At 42.6% G+C, this 13,973-nt stretch overlaps 1 protein-coding gene across 1 annotated transcript; it reads left to right on the top strand.

Annotated features, from left to right (window-relative positions):
• Positions 1–6,068: 6,068 nt before the first annotated feature.
• LOC149317719 (lymphocyte antigen 6E-like) lies at positions 6,069–11,780 on the top strand. The gene is made up of 3 exons (XM_089518988.1): positions 6,069–6,120; positions 8,818–8,937; positions 11,572–11,780. Exons 1-3 carry the CDS (start codon positions 6,069–6,071, stop codon positions 11,778–11,780), a joined length of 381 nt encoding a protein of 126 aa, XP_089375114.1.
• The last annotated feature ends 2,193 nt before the right edge of the window (positions 11,781–13,973 follow it).

Below are 13,973 nucleotides of genomic sequence, written 5' to 3'. Positions count from 1 at the left end.
GCGTTAACTGCTGCCCTGGGATTCTCTGATTTCCCAACAGAGAAACTGGAGCTAGCAGAGTCAATCATGATGAAACAAGTCCTAAAACAGTGGCCAGTATTGTCTATCCGCTACTTAGTTAACTAAACTAATAAGTTTATCACATGAAGGCCTTTGACAAAGTTCCCCATGATATTCTTGCAAACAAGCTTGTAAAATGTGGGCTAGACAAGGCAACTGTTACATGGATTTGTAATTGGTTGACCGACCGAACGCAAAGGGTGCTCAACAATGGCTCCTTTTCATCCTGGAGAGAAGTGACCAGTGGGGTCCCACAAGGCTCTGTCCTCGGGCCAGTTCTATTCAACATCTTTATCAATGACTTGGAGGACAAAATTGGGGGCATACTTATCAAATTTGCAGATGACACCAAATTAGGAGGAGTAGCTAATACTCCAGAGGACAGGATCAAGATTCAAAATGACCTGAATAGACTTGAAAACTGGGCCAAAGCTAACAAAATGAAATTCAACACAAAGAAATGTAAGGCACTGCACTTAGGGCGGAAAAATGAAAAGCACAGATATAGGATGGAGGACACCTGGCTGAATGAAACTACGTGTGAAAGGGATCTAGGAGTCCAAGTGGACCACAAGTTGAACATGAGTCAACAGTACGATGTGGCAGCTAATAAGGCCAATGCAATTTTAGGCTGCATCAATAGAAGTATAGTGTCTAGATCCAGGGAAGTAATAGTGCCACTGTATTCTGCTCTGGTCAGGCCCCACCTGGAATATTGTGTCCAGTTCTGGGCGCCACAATTCAAAAAGGACATTGAGAAACTGGAGCGTGTCCAAAGGAGGGCGACAAAAATGGTGAAAGGTCTGGAAACCATGCCTTATGAGGAAAGACTTAGGGAGCTGGGGATGTTTAGCCTGGAGAAAAGAAGGTTAAGAGGTGATATGATAGCCCTGTTTAAATATTTGAAAGGATGTCATATTGAGGAGGGAGCAAGCTTGTTTTCTGCTGCTCCAGAGAACAGGACCTGGAACAATGGATGCAAGCTACAGGAAAAGAGATTCCACCTCAACATTAGGAGGAACTTCCTGACAGTAAGGGCTGTTCGACAGTGGAACAAGGTCTTCAAGCAGAGGTTGGATGGCCATCTGTCGGGGATGCTTTGATTGAGATTTCCTGCATGGCAGAATGGGGTTGGACTGGATGGCCCTTGCGGTCTCTTCCAACTCTACGATTCTATGATTCTATGATTCTAAGGAGATCAGGAATCCGGTGAATATCCTGGAAAAATTGCGTAATTACACGTAACGATTTCACATGATGTCACACAAAGCCTGCCATTAAAGTGGTCACAAAGAAGCATTAACGCACATATTTTTACTTTTGGGATTTCAGCAGCAATGCATTTCTGATATCACTTTATTTGTGCAATTGTGTGTGATAATCATTTGCACAATTACTTTCCATTTCTGCTTCCTTTGCGGGATGCTTTAAATGCGCTTTAATCTCTCTTTAATGCCGAAACCAGCCCCAGTGTGATAAACTGCTAAGTAACTGCTCCTGACGCAGCCGCTCCAAACCTGAAGATAACTTCATTCCCTCGTGGTTTGATCCCTGATAGGATGGACCACCTTCTCCCTGGGAAGTTGATGCCCAGTAAAGTATTATTTATTTATTTATTTATTTATTTACTTAATTTGTATGTTGCCTTTCTTGCCCAAAAAGGGACCCAAGGCAGCTCACAAAATAATGACATTTTAAAAAAAACTTTGCAGTAAAAATGTAAAAACATTTTAAAAATCATCAAATTGAGACAAAATAAAATTACCATTAAAACACACATAAATATTAAAAACATAGCTAAAATACACACCCCATATAAAACCACCCTGTCACAATTGTTATGTTAGAAACCCTGCCTAAATAAAAAGGTTTTTGCTTGCTGGCGAAAGGCAAGTATGTTGGAAGAACCAGCGTAGTTTAGGAGTTTATTACACGGGACAAATCCCATGCAGAAACTAAATTTAAACTGAAAACAACCTGCATTTGCTGACTGTTTTTCAGATGACGTTTTCATGAAAGAGAAATTATGCGAAAATAACCTGAATTCAAAGTCGTCAAAACAGCTCCTTTTTACTTTCGCTAAATTCCAAAAGTACAAAGGAGCTTTCCATTCAGATTATTTTTGCGTTATTTCTCTTTCACGCCAATGCATCTGACCAACAACACCCAGGTTGTAAAATCCTGTTTCTGCACAGGATGTTACCAATTCACCCTCCATGTGATAAACTCCATAGTGGTTTGAATGTTGGACTATGGCTCTGGAGACCAGGGTTTCATTCCCAGCGCTAGCATGAAACCCACTGGGTGACCTTGGGCAAGTCACACACTCTCAGCTTCGGGAAGGCAATGGTAAGCCTCCTCTCAACAAATCTTGCCAAGAAAACTCCATGATAGGTTCGCCTTAGGGCAGCACCATAAGTCAGAAACGACTTGAAGACACACAACAACAACTATAAAAATAGGTTGGGAGTGTCTCATAGAATCACATAGTTGGAAAAGACCTCAAGGGCCATCCAATCGAACCGCATTCTGCCATGCAGGAAGACACCATCAGAGCACTCCTGACAGATGGCCATCCAGCTGCTATCTGTTACGACTGTGACAATAAGTGTCACAATGTTGTTTAAGTAGTGAACCATATGGAACAGTATACAATATACAGAACCATATGGAACAGTATAGATCTGTAAATCCAGGGAACTGTTCCACATTCACAATCACAACTTAGTCACAATTGTGCACTGGTGATTTTGTGGTCCCCCTCTACCTCCCAGTTGCATGGAGAGAAGGAAATCCATTCTGCCAGTGATCAAAGTATGGTTGAATGGCATTTCTGTCAAATTTGGGGGAGGCTGAATCAGGACTGCTTCCACACTGCAGAATTAATATAGTCTGACACTGCTATAACATTCATAGCTCCATCCTATGGACTCCTGGGATTTGTATTTTGCTGGGGCACCAGAGCTCTTGGACAGAGATGTCTCACAAAACCACAAAAAACTAGAATTCCCCAGCACTGCACTTAAAGCGGTGTCAAGCTGCATTCATTCTGCAATGTAGATGCAGCCTTAGGTCCAAAACACACTGCAGAAATAGTCCAGTTTGAGACCACTTTAACTGCCCTGCCATAGTGCTAGGGAATTCTGGGAACTGTAGTTTTGTGAGACCTTTAACCTTCTCTGTCAGAGGGCTCTGGTGCCACAATAAACTACAGTTCCTAGGATTCCCTAGTACTGACCTAGGGCAGTTGAAGCGGTCTCAAACCAGATTATTTCTGCAGTGTGTTCTGGACTTCAGTTTGCAGCAACTGAAGTAAGCTGAGGGCAAAAGGGGAAAGAAAGCAGGAGGTGGAGAGAGAAACTGGACATTTTGAAAGCAGCTGTTAATGGGGGATGGCAGAGGATTAATCAGGACTGTCCTTGCCAAATTGGGGCAGTTAAAGGGTATACCATATATACTTGATTATATACTTGACTACTTCAGCAGCTATACTGTCTATATTCGTCTATGAGTCGACCTCGTGTATAAATCGAGGTTAGGTTTGGGGGCCAAAATTATGAATTTTGATATAATCCTTGGATAAGTCAAGGGTAAAACTTAGAGGCATATAGCAAAGGATCTAAAGGATGAAGCAAGGCAAAACAATGGCGGGTTCCACACTGCCAAAAAGTATGTGCATCCTTTCCGGATGCCCCTAACCCTAGTACGTGCTGAGCACGTACAAAATGGTGGTGCCCATTCTACGTGGGCGCTGCCATTTTGACGTAGTGGACGCTTAGCATCCGCACGTCTCGGCACCATTATGACTCCGCAAGTGTGCCAATGGCGCTTTGCAGCGTCATAATGGCACCGCAAAAAGAAGCTGCTTTTTGCGGCTTCTTTTTGCTGCGCGAAGGAGCCACATGGTTTGGCGCTGCGGCTCCTTTGTGCAGCAAACACCGGCACTGGCAGATCACCCTTTTGGGCGGTCAGTAAAGTGCCAATGTCAAAGAACTTAGAAAATTCCAGCAGACATAACCCTTTGTGCTTACTCTTAAGGCTGGATGTATGAGAAAGTAGAGGGAGTTGGTGCTTCCAGTACAGATTATGCTCTTGCTTTTCACCAGGGGATGGTTCCTTCTTTTACATAAGAGTTACGATACAGTACTTACATTGACCTGTGGATGAGTCAACTCCGTTTTCCCGGGTCCATTTTTTGACTAAAATTTCTAGACTTATAGATGAGTATATACAGTAAAACAATTGCTCCCTCCCAAATGCCCCCAAAGATCTGTTACCTACCCCAGGTATATACAATCCTCATATAGAACTGAGGCTGCAACTGCATGTAGAAATAATGCAGTTTGATACTATTTGAACTGCCATAGATCTAGCCTACCAGATCCTGGGATCTGTAGTTTTGTAAGGCACCAGCATGCTTCGGCGGAGAAGGCTGAAGACATCACAAAACTACAAATCCCAGGCTTCCATACCATTAAGCCATGCCAGTTAAAGCCGTGTCAAAGTGCAATATTTCTGCACTGCAGATGCACCATAGCATCTTTAATATCAGTTCTGTTTTTAACCTGCTGTCACAATGTTTTGGAATTGGGGAACCTTTGTCCTTCCAGGTGTTTTTGGACTTCAGCTCCCAGAAGCCCCATTCACCATTGGTGAAGGATGATTGGATTTGTAGTTCAAAATCAATCAATTAATCCATCACTTCATTTATACCTTGCCTATTCCCAAGACTAGGACTCAAAGTGGCATACTACAGGCTGAAATAAAACCACAACCAGGCAAAAATCTGCCAAAATCAAGATTCAAATACTATTAAACTTTCCATAAAATTAAACCAATTTCAAACATAAAAAGCATTGAATAAAAAAAAAAATAGTACAGCACACTAAAATAGAAAGCTCTTACACATAAATTGATCACTTCCCAAATGTCTGCTAGAAGAGGGGTGTCAAGTTACATGATGTGGCAGAGATGGACATATCTACAGCGTTGTGCAAATCTACAGTGCTATATAAATAATAATAATAATAATAATAATAATAATAATAACAAACGTTCTTGATGTCAAAACTAAAAAACAAGGGTTTGGGTGACCTTTGGTGACTCACACTCTCTCAGCCTCAAAGGATGGCAATGGCAAACCCTCTCTGAAGAAACATGCCAAAAAAAACCCCATATGATAGATTTGCTTTAGGTTTGCCATAAGTTAAATAAACAAACAAGCAAGTAAATAAATAAACAAACACTGATAGCCCCAAATTTTCCAAGCATGGCAGAGTGATTTGAATGTTGGATTATGACCAGGACCAGGGTTCGAATCCCTGCTTGACCATGGAAACCCACCGGATGACCTTGGGCAAGTCACACTCTCTCAGCCTCAGAGGGAGGCAAAGGCAAGAAAACCCTGTCATAGGCTTGCCTTAGGGTTGCCATAAGTTGGAAATGACTTGAACAAATGATGATGATGATGATGATGATGATGATGATGATGATGATGATGATGATGATACCAGTCCTCAGATGGAGAGCATTGCTTTTCACAAGGGACACCTCCCAGTTTTATAAGGAACAAGCTTTCCGATCCTCAAATGAGGGGCATCTCTTGGAACAAGGGCAACCAGGCAACCCTATAAGAGAGAGATGTCTTCCTTCTCTGAATTATGAATTATCCGGGGATGACTGGGATGAAATCTTTCACCTTCCAGAAGGACCAGAGGAACTTTCCTCTTTGGGCTGCTGTCATGGTCCAAAAACTCCATCCTTTGCCTTCCCAGCCCTTGGTATCATGCGGAATAAGTTGCCTGCCAACCTGCCTCCATCACACCCTGTACCCACATGGGCCAACTCCCACAACCGGTCTCGTGTTTGCTCATTGTGTTTTCTCACTCCCAAACCCTTAAATTAGTGGGGTTCATGGCAACCAGGAAGGGAAACACCCAAAGAGGTATATAACCCTCACCCACAAAGTGGTTGCCTGACTGGTGTAGACTGGAAGGGACAGGGCAGCCATGAAGACTTTATGCCTTGCCTTGCTTGTGGCCATTGTGTTTGTAGAGAAAGGTAAGTCTAATGGAGTTTTTGGTTTTGCATTGGACAAATAATGGCCTAGCAGGGCAGGTTACAGCCCTCCAGATGTTGCATAGACAAATGATGAAGAATGCTGGGAGCATCAATCCAGCAACATCTGGAGGGTCAAGTGTTTAAACTACAAAGCAGAAGATTTGGAAATCCAGAGGGAATTGGGTGCTTAAAGCAGCAAAGGGTGAATGTATCCTTCCAAATGTGGTTGAGCATCAATTCCATAATCCTCCTATTGCTTCTGTTGGCTAAGGTTGATGGGATTCGCAGTGCCACATGTCTCCTGCTCCTGGCTCAAAGAGTATGCAGTGAATAATCCCGACAACTGAAAATGAGGGCTATGAATCAAAGCATTACTCTGAATTGACTTTGGATGCTGCCACATGGCTGAATGATTTTAACTGCCGTGGCACCATCCTATGCCATCCTGGGATTTGTAGTTTTGTGAGGTATTTAGCCTTGTCTGTCAGAGAACTTGTAGAGAACAAACTACAAATCCCAGGATCCCATAGGATGATGGCATGGTCAATAAAGCTGTGTCAAACTGCATTCATTCTGCATCAGGGCAGCAACCTCAAGCAGTCCTCCAAATATTGTTAAATTGCAATTCCCAGCATCCCCAGCTAGTGGCAAGGAATGCTGAGTGACAATGTCCAACAAAATCTGGAAGGCTTTCTGATTTTCTGCCCTGAATCAGATCCTCCATTATACTTACTAACACATACACTGAAGATTTAGGTCTTTTAAGAATTAAAGAAGTGATTTTCCTTTGATTCGGGAGGGGACATTGTGTGGCCCTTTAGATGTTATTGGGTTGGGACTCTCAGGATTCCTCCCAGGGGTGATGCAGCCTGAGGATGAGGCATATCTTCCAATTGTCCTGATTTGCAAGGGATAATCCCAAATAATTCTCTGCTATCCCACTTTTTCAGCTGTTTGTAAAATGTCCCAGTTTCTCTCTCCTCTCCCCACTCCACCCTCAGCTGCCTTCAATTGCTGCAAACCCAAAGTGCAAAAGGAGTTTGCTGTCCACCAACTTAGTGGGAGGAGAGGAAAGAAGGGATTGAATCGTATCCTTATGTGTTGTCTCAGGCAAAAGCAAACTGCTGCAGCCTCTCTACTGTGTGTGTTTCTCTTATTTGATAATGCTTACCATCTTGACCACACTCTGATGCTGTTCGGTTACACATGTCCCAGTTTTTACCTGTGACATGTTAGAGGGTATGTGTCATCCTCAACACCTTGAATGTGTTGCCAACATTAAAAAAACACATCAAATCTGAGCTGGGATGCTTATGAATAAATGGATGGTACAATGGAAACATTATTTTTGTCAGCCAGTCCCACACTAAGAGATGTGCTGCAAGTGGGTTTCTTCGATAATGATATGTCTACCCTCGTTGAGTGAGGCTCAATACCTGCAAGGAGTCAAACAGGTGAACTAAGGAAGAGGTATGATGCCCCTTGGGCAGCTTCGCTGGCATCATACCTCTTCTTTAGTTCACCTGTTTGACTCCTTGCATTTATTGAGCCTCACTCAACAAGGACGAAACAGCAATCCAGCAATTTGTGCTTAACAATCACTTTGAAGTTGCCTGGAATAAAACGTAAACCATGTATGTGCCTTGAATATTCAGAACCTGTTCCACAGCAGTGTGTAATAAGTTGTGGGTACTTGCATTGGCAGAGTCAGTGTGGTGTTGTGGTACTCCAAGAGACCCCTGCCGAACCCTGGAAACTCTATTGGGTGACTTTGGGCTAGTGACACTCTCTCAACCTCAGAGGAAGCAATGGCAAACGTATTCTGAAGAAATCTGCCCAAGAAAACCCTTTGATTCCAGGTGCAGCTATACTGTAGAAATAATGCTTTTTGACACCACTTTAACTGCCACGGCTCCATCCTAAAAAATCCTGGTATTTGTCATTTTGTGAGGCACCAGCACTCTTTGGCAGAGAAAGGCCTTGTAAAGCTACAAATCCCAGGGTTCCAGTGGATAGAACTGCAGCACTCAAAGTGGTGTTGATATTATTGCACACAGGGTCTTTGTAAGTTGGAATCAGCTAGAGCCAGCCTGGTGCAGAGGTCTGAGCATTGAAGTAAGGCTGAGGAAGATCAGGGTTCAACCCTTAAAACCACTGGATGATCTTGAGCAAGTCACACTCTCTCAGCCTAGATGGAAAGCAGTGGCAAAACCCATCTGAAGAAGGAGCCTTAGGAAAGGGTTGCCATAAGCCAGTGTCAATTTGAAGGTATGCAACAAGGAAATTGCAGTAGTTGACCATTGGGATCCCGTCCAACTTTATAGTTTTATAGGTCCTGAGATCCAGAGAGTTTTTCAGGCCAGAGTGAAACATGCAGCGCAGAAAGCATTGCGGAAAAATGCCTGTAGTGTGGACTCTTCCTTCCATCACTGTTTTGAAATCCAAACTGAAAACGTTTTTGTTTGTTTTTGAAAACTTTTGTAATTTTGGATTAAATGTTTTATATCCTTATTATATTTTATTATCTCTATTGCCTACTTTGTTTTATTTTGCATTATGTCTGTGTGCTTTGGGACTTTTTTTTAACTCTGATATTGTATTCTAGTATTTTATATTATAGAATAGTTATGTTTCATCATCATCATCCTCATCTTCATCCTCATCATCTTCTCTGTTGTTGTCTTCTTCTCTTTCCAGGGCACTCGCTCTGGTGCTACCGATGTGAAGATGAACCTTCCAACTGGAACTGTTTGAAAATGGTTAAGTGTGCAGATACAGACAAATACTGTTCCACAGTCGTGACCACTATAGGAAGGGGTAGGCACTTTTCTTACACACTCTCTGAAATGACTGTTTGTTGGTGTAAAGTAGCATTCTTCCAAGGTAGCCAAAAGGCAGCAGACATCTCATACATATCTTCAAGACCATAAAGGCTAAAGGGCCGAACAAGAGAGGGCAAAATATTCCACTGGGTCTAGGGGAGGTCATCATCATCGTTGTCATCATCATCATCATCATTTATATTTGTAGTGCCATCCATATACCTGGCACTTTACAAACAGGACCAAACATTTATAACTTCAGATCGGAGACTCAGCGATATTCAAGCCCCATGGGTTTGAGTGGGATGTGTGCCTGCGAGTGCGCAGGGTGTGCACCATTACCATGCCCCATTGAAATTAATGGAGTTAGCCTCTGCATGGATATTCAAGACTTTGGATCTCAAGTCCATGAGAATGGAGGGGCTACTGTATTTCAGTAATATAAAATACTGAAATACAATACTAAAAATGCAATGCAAAAAATGTATATATCCACCGACACAAACACAAAATGCAGAATTAAACAACATCGTCAACACAGATAATCAATTATAGTAAATATGTAAGGTATAAGCATTTCAGTGAGCAAACCATGTGGCCCTCCAGATGCTGTTAGACTGCAGACCCCAGTATCCCTTGCCATTGGTGGGGCTGGCTACAGGCTGCTGGGAGCTGCAGTTCAAAAACATCTGGAAGAGCTCGTTCTTTCCCACCTACCCCAGGTTTGAAGCAAGAGGAGCAATGCTTTGGATGGAGCAGAGTTCTGAATGCCAGTAAAGCGAGGTTAGATGAAGAAGAAAGCCATGATCCTGTTTAAGGTTGCATCTACACGGCAGAAATAATGCGGTTTGATACCACTTTAACTGCCTTGGTTCAATGCTATGGAATTCTGGGATCTGTAGTTGTGTGAGATTTTTAGCCTTCTCTCTCAGAGAGCTCTGATGCCTCAACAAACTACAGGTTCCCCAGATTCCATAGCATTGAACCATAATGGTCAAACTGGTGGCAAACTGCATTAATTCTGCAGTGTGGCAGTCATCTCCAGCACAGCATAAATCTCTACTTTTATTGGTAGACTGGATTCTCTACTCCATTAGATTTCTAGCTGTGTAACACAACTTGATGGCACTTGAGTTGCAAACCCAAGGCTATCTGTGGTCAGGGGGAGGGTGGTAGGTGGCTGGACTGGGTGACTGGATGTCGTAATTGCAATAGAGAACAAGGCATGATAAAATGTAGGACAGCCCAGGAAAATGTAGGACATTACCCTGCTGCCAGGCCACCATCCAGCTGCAGCCACACAGCCAGGAAAAGGACAGTCACCTCTCTAATCAACCTCCAGGTTATAATTGTTTACTCAACAAGCTGCATTTCCACAGAGGGATTATTGTGTAAGGCAATACTGGGAAAGGAGGGAGGTTATCACAGTTTACAAAAAGTGCATATGCTGGCAGCATTATGAGAGGTTATGGCATCATCGTATGTCACCAACAGGATTCTAGCCAACAGAATTTCACACCCAGATGTTTTGAACTTCAGCTCCAATAATCCCTGATATTTGGCCAAGTTGGCTGGGGCTTCTGGGGTCTGAGGTCCAAAACAAATGGAGGACCAAAGGTTGGGAAGCATTGTGCTAGAGGAAGGGAGTCTGGTGGGAAAGGTTGCAGCGATACATCCAGGAGTGCATCTATCTATCTATCTATCTATCTATCTATCTATCTATCTATCTGGTATCAGTTGCATGCCACTTTAACTACTGGGAAATTTGGGATGTGTAATTTGATGAGGTGGCTAGAGTCCTCTTTTACAGAGTTCTAGTGCCTAGTGACAGTGGCACCCGAAGCGAGGGTGACGCCATTGCGCCTCCCACCCTGGCCTTTGGGCAGAAATGCTGTGGCATTCGTCTGCTTCCCTTTGAAATGCTTTAAGAGGTGGTGGGAGTTGGGTGGAATTCAGGGGGAGGAGAAAAGAAAGAGGCCCCAGAATTTTTTAAAATTAAAATTAAAATTCCAAATTTCAAACTTTAATTTTAAAAAATTGTCTTTAAATTTTTGAAATTTTATATTTTTTGAATTGTTTTTTTTAAAAACGCATTTTAACCGAATCCTCACTATGTATATGTAAATACATTTAAGTTGAGCATATGATATTGTAATTTGAAGGTATGATTTTAATTTCCCTAGTTGTTTATCTCACAACTATTAGCGTTACATTCAGTGTTATACGGGAAATTATGATTTATGAGTGACATTAATGCAAAGAAATGATTACTAAGAATTCTGTATGGTGTGAAATGGGAAGAGGTCAATGGTGTGCGTGTGTGTGTGTGTGTGTGTGTGTGTGTGTGTGTGACACCATGAGTTACTGCACCGGGTGACACCAGCCCTAGGGATGCCACTGCCAAGTGACAGAGACTTTCAAGCATTGCAGCCAGCTGCACATCCCAATATTCTGTAGGGCAGAACCATGAAAGCTGAAGCCCTGTGAAACTGATATAAAAGTGTAGTGCAGATACGATGCAGGTAAACTCAGCTTCTACATTTTTGGTGCAAACGAACTGGCCATATCTCTGTCTATAGCATCCCCTAGTACTTCATATAATAGTTCTGTTTTTCCCCCTCTCCTCAAGACAAGAACAGCTCATACCGGCTTAGCAAGAAATGCACTCCTACCTGTACCGAGAACTTCATCGACACCGGCTCTGGATCAGTTTCGACTAACTGCTGCGATCGTCACTTCTGCAATTTTAGTGGGGCCAACAGCGTGAAAACAAGTAGCGTGGCTTTGGCCGGAGGGATCTTGGCCAGCTTCCTCTACATGTTCCGGTCAGGATTGTGAGAGCGTGAAGAGAAAGCTCACATTTTCCATCTGAAAAGCTAGCAAGACTCACTTGCCAACCCACCATTGGTATCTTGAAGCATCATGGATGGGCTTGGTTATACCCACTGGTCCTCCCTCTGAATGAAAAACCCACAGATGGGTACCATCCTTGGTATACGTCTGGGGCTACATCCTCCCAGTTTCCTTGTATTTCTTCATGTAAATATCGTTCGCATTTGTCAAAACTCATTACTCAGATCATGCAGCAGGTCATCTCTTGTTACTGTTACTGTAGTCCAGAAAGGTAAATCACTGAGTTACTAGTTACTAAAAGTTACTGTTACCATTGTGCCACTGGTTAATATAGGAAAATGTTCTTTTGTTCCCCCAAGTGGCCAATTCAGATATGGCAATTTGGAATTTCTGAGAAAACTGCAAAATATATTGTAATGCAATCGTTCCCGGCCCCAGCATTAGACAGCCACCCATATGACCCTTCCTTTCCCCTATATTGTTAATCACACTGAGTCAGTACATACCCAGCAATGAGTAAGATGCAGACAACCTATTACCATTCCATTGAGAAGTAGTAAGTTGCAGCCATGGCCTTTGGGAGCAAAAAGTAATGCCATTACAGCTTGTTACTGCAAAAAGCAATTAGTTACTGTGATAACTCATTACAAAACTGGTTACCTCCTAGCTCTGCTTGGTCTTACTTGAGACAAATATCTGTCCCAGTTGCTAAGTTATCCTAAACACAACAGTTTTCTTCTAGCTGTCTTCCGTTGTACTTGTATTTCGCTCTGTTATTCTCCATATTTTAACCAATTTTTCCCCCCAGCGTTTCCAGAATTGCACCTTATTCTACATCTAAAGCTTCATTCTGCTGTTTTGATCCTTTGATTTGTAGCACTGGACTGTTTGTTAATAAAATTTTGCCATTTAACTTCTCATTCTTATTCCAGTCAATAAGTTGTCCAGTGATAGGAGAAGCATAATAGGGAAATTCTGGAAGCAGCATTGGGGTAGGCAATGCTGTCAGGGACTTTGGGTTAAAAAAGATGTTAAATCTTAAGAAATGATTAACCTGTTTCCCCTCCTGTAATGGGATTTCTTCAAAGATTTATTCCTCAGCAATCTGACTTTCCAATTCAACCTGGGTTTATCTCCTAATGACCAACTGCTAACCAAAGCATGAAAAATGTGAGACTACGTACTTGGCTGAAAATTTGAAGGGCTTCTATACAAGGGCTGGTGCTCTCTTCTTCCCCCAAGTGGTCAATTCAGATATTGCACTTTGGCATTTGTGAGAAAAATGCAAAATGTATATTTTGACAGTCAGAGGAGTTTGAGATCTTAGGATTGGTACTTAGGGTCAGAGGTAGTGGTTAGTTAAAGTCAGAGTTAGTTAGGAGAGGAAAAGGAATAAGCCACCTTGCTCCAGAACAGATAGGCCAAAATAAAACTGCTTTGGGTCACTTTGGAGGTATGCTGTTTAACTGACACACGAATCTTAAGAGGCCAGAAGTGCCAAAGATGCACTCTAGTATTTAGGACTGGAGCATAGCTTTGGTGCAGCTTCTGGCCTCTTAGGACGCACACAGCATTTAAACAGCATACTTCCAAAGTGATCCAAAGCAGCTATATTTTGGCATGTCTGTTCAGGCCCCTTGAGTCCCATTTTGGGACAGGTGGGATATACATCCAGTAAATAAATAAAATAAAGAGGAACATGAAAATCCACCAAACAGTGATACCTTCACTGGAACAACCAAAATGCACAATATACATGTTGCAAGCTTTCGAGGCTTCACTGGCTTCTTCATCAGGCAAAGTGTTACAAACCAAACAGGAGGGGGGGGGAATTTAAGATGTTATCCATAGGCCTGCATTTTGCTGTTTCTGTTCTTAGTTAAGATGGTATAGAGGGGCAAATCTTGCAGGTTGGTCTCTCCTCCTTCTGGCCATGTAGCAACTGGGAGATTCTCAAAATCCAGGACATTTAATACCCGCTTGCAACACAAAAAGGATACTTCCTTTGGAATCCAGCATGCCTCTATCCTTTGTGAGGCTACATGCTCCTTTTTGTAGGTAGAAGATGTTGGATTTCTCAAGAGGCCTTCGTGCTTTTGCATCAGGGAAACAGAGGAACATGAGTAAAAGATGTGAGTGAGAGATGGTTGGTTGGTTGGTTGGTTGGTTTATAATAAA

This window comes from Sceloporus occidentalis, unplaced genomic scaffold (assembly GCF_023333645.1).
Source record: "Sceloporus occidentalis isolate IW3139 unplaced genomic scaffold, rSceOcc1.0.p SCAF_3, whole genome shotgun sequence".
Classification (NCBI taxonomy): Eukaryota; Metazoa; Chordata; class Lepidosauria; order Squamata; family Phrynosomatidae; genus Sceloporus; species Sceloporus occidentalis.
The sequence above is the reverse complement of the archived record's forward strand: the minus strand, read 5'-3'. Positions and strand labels throughout refer to the sequence as shown.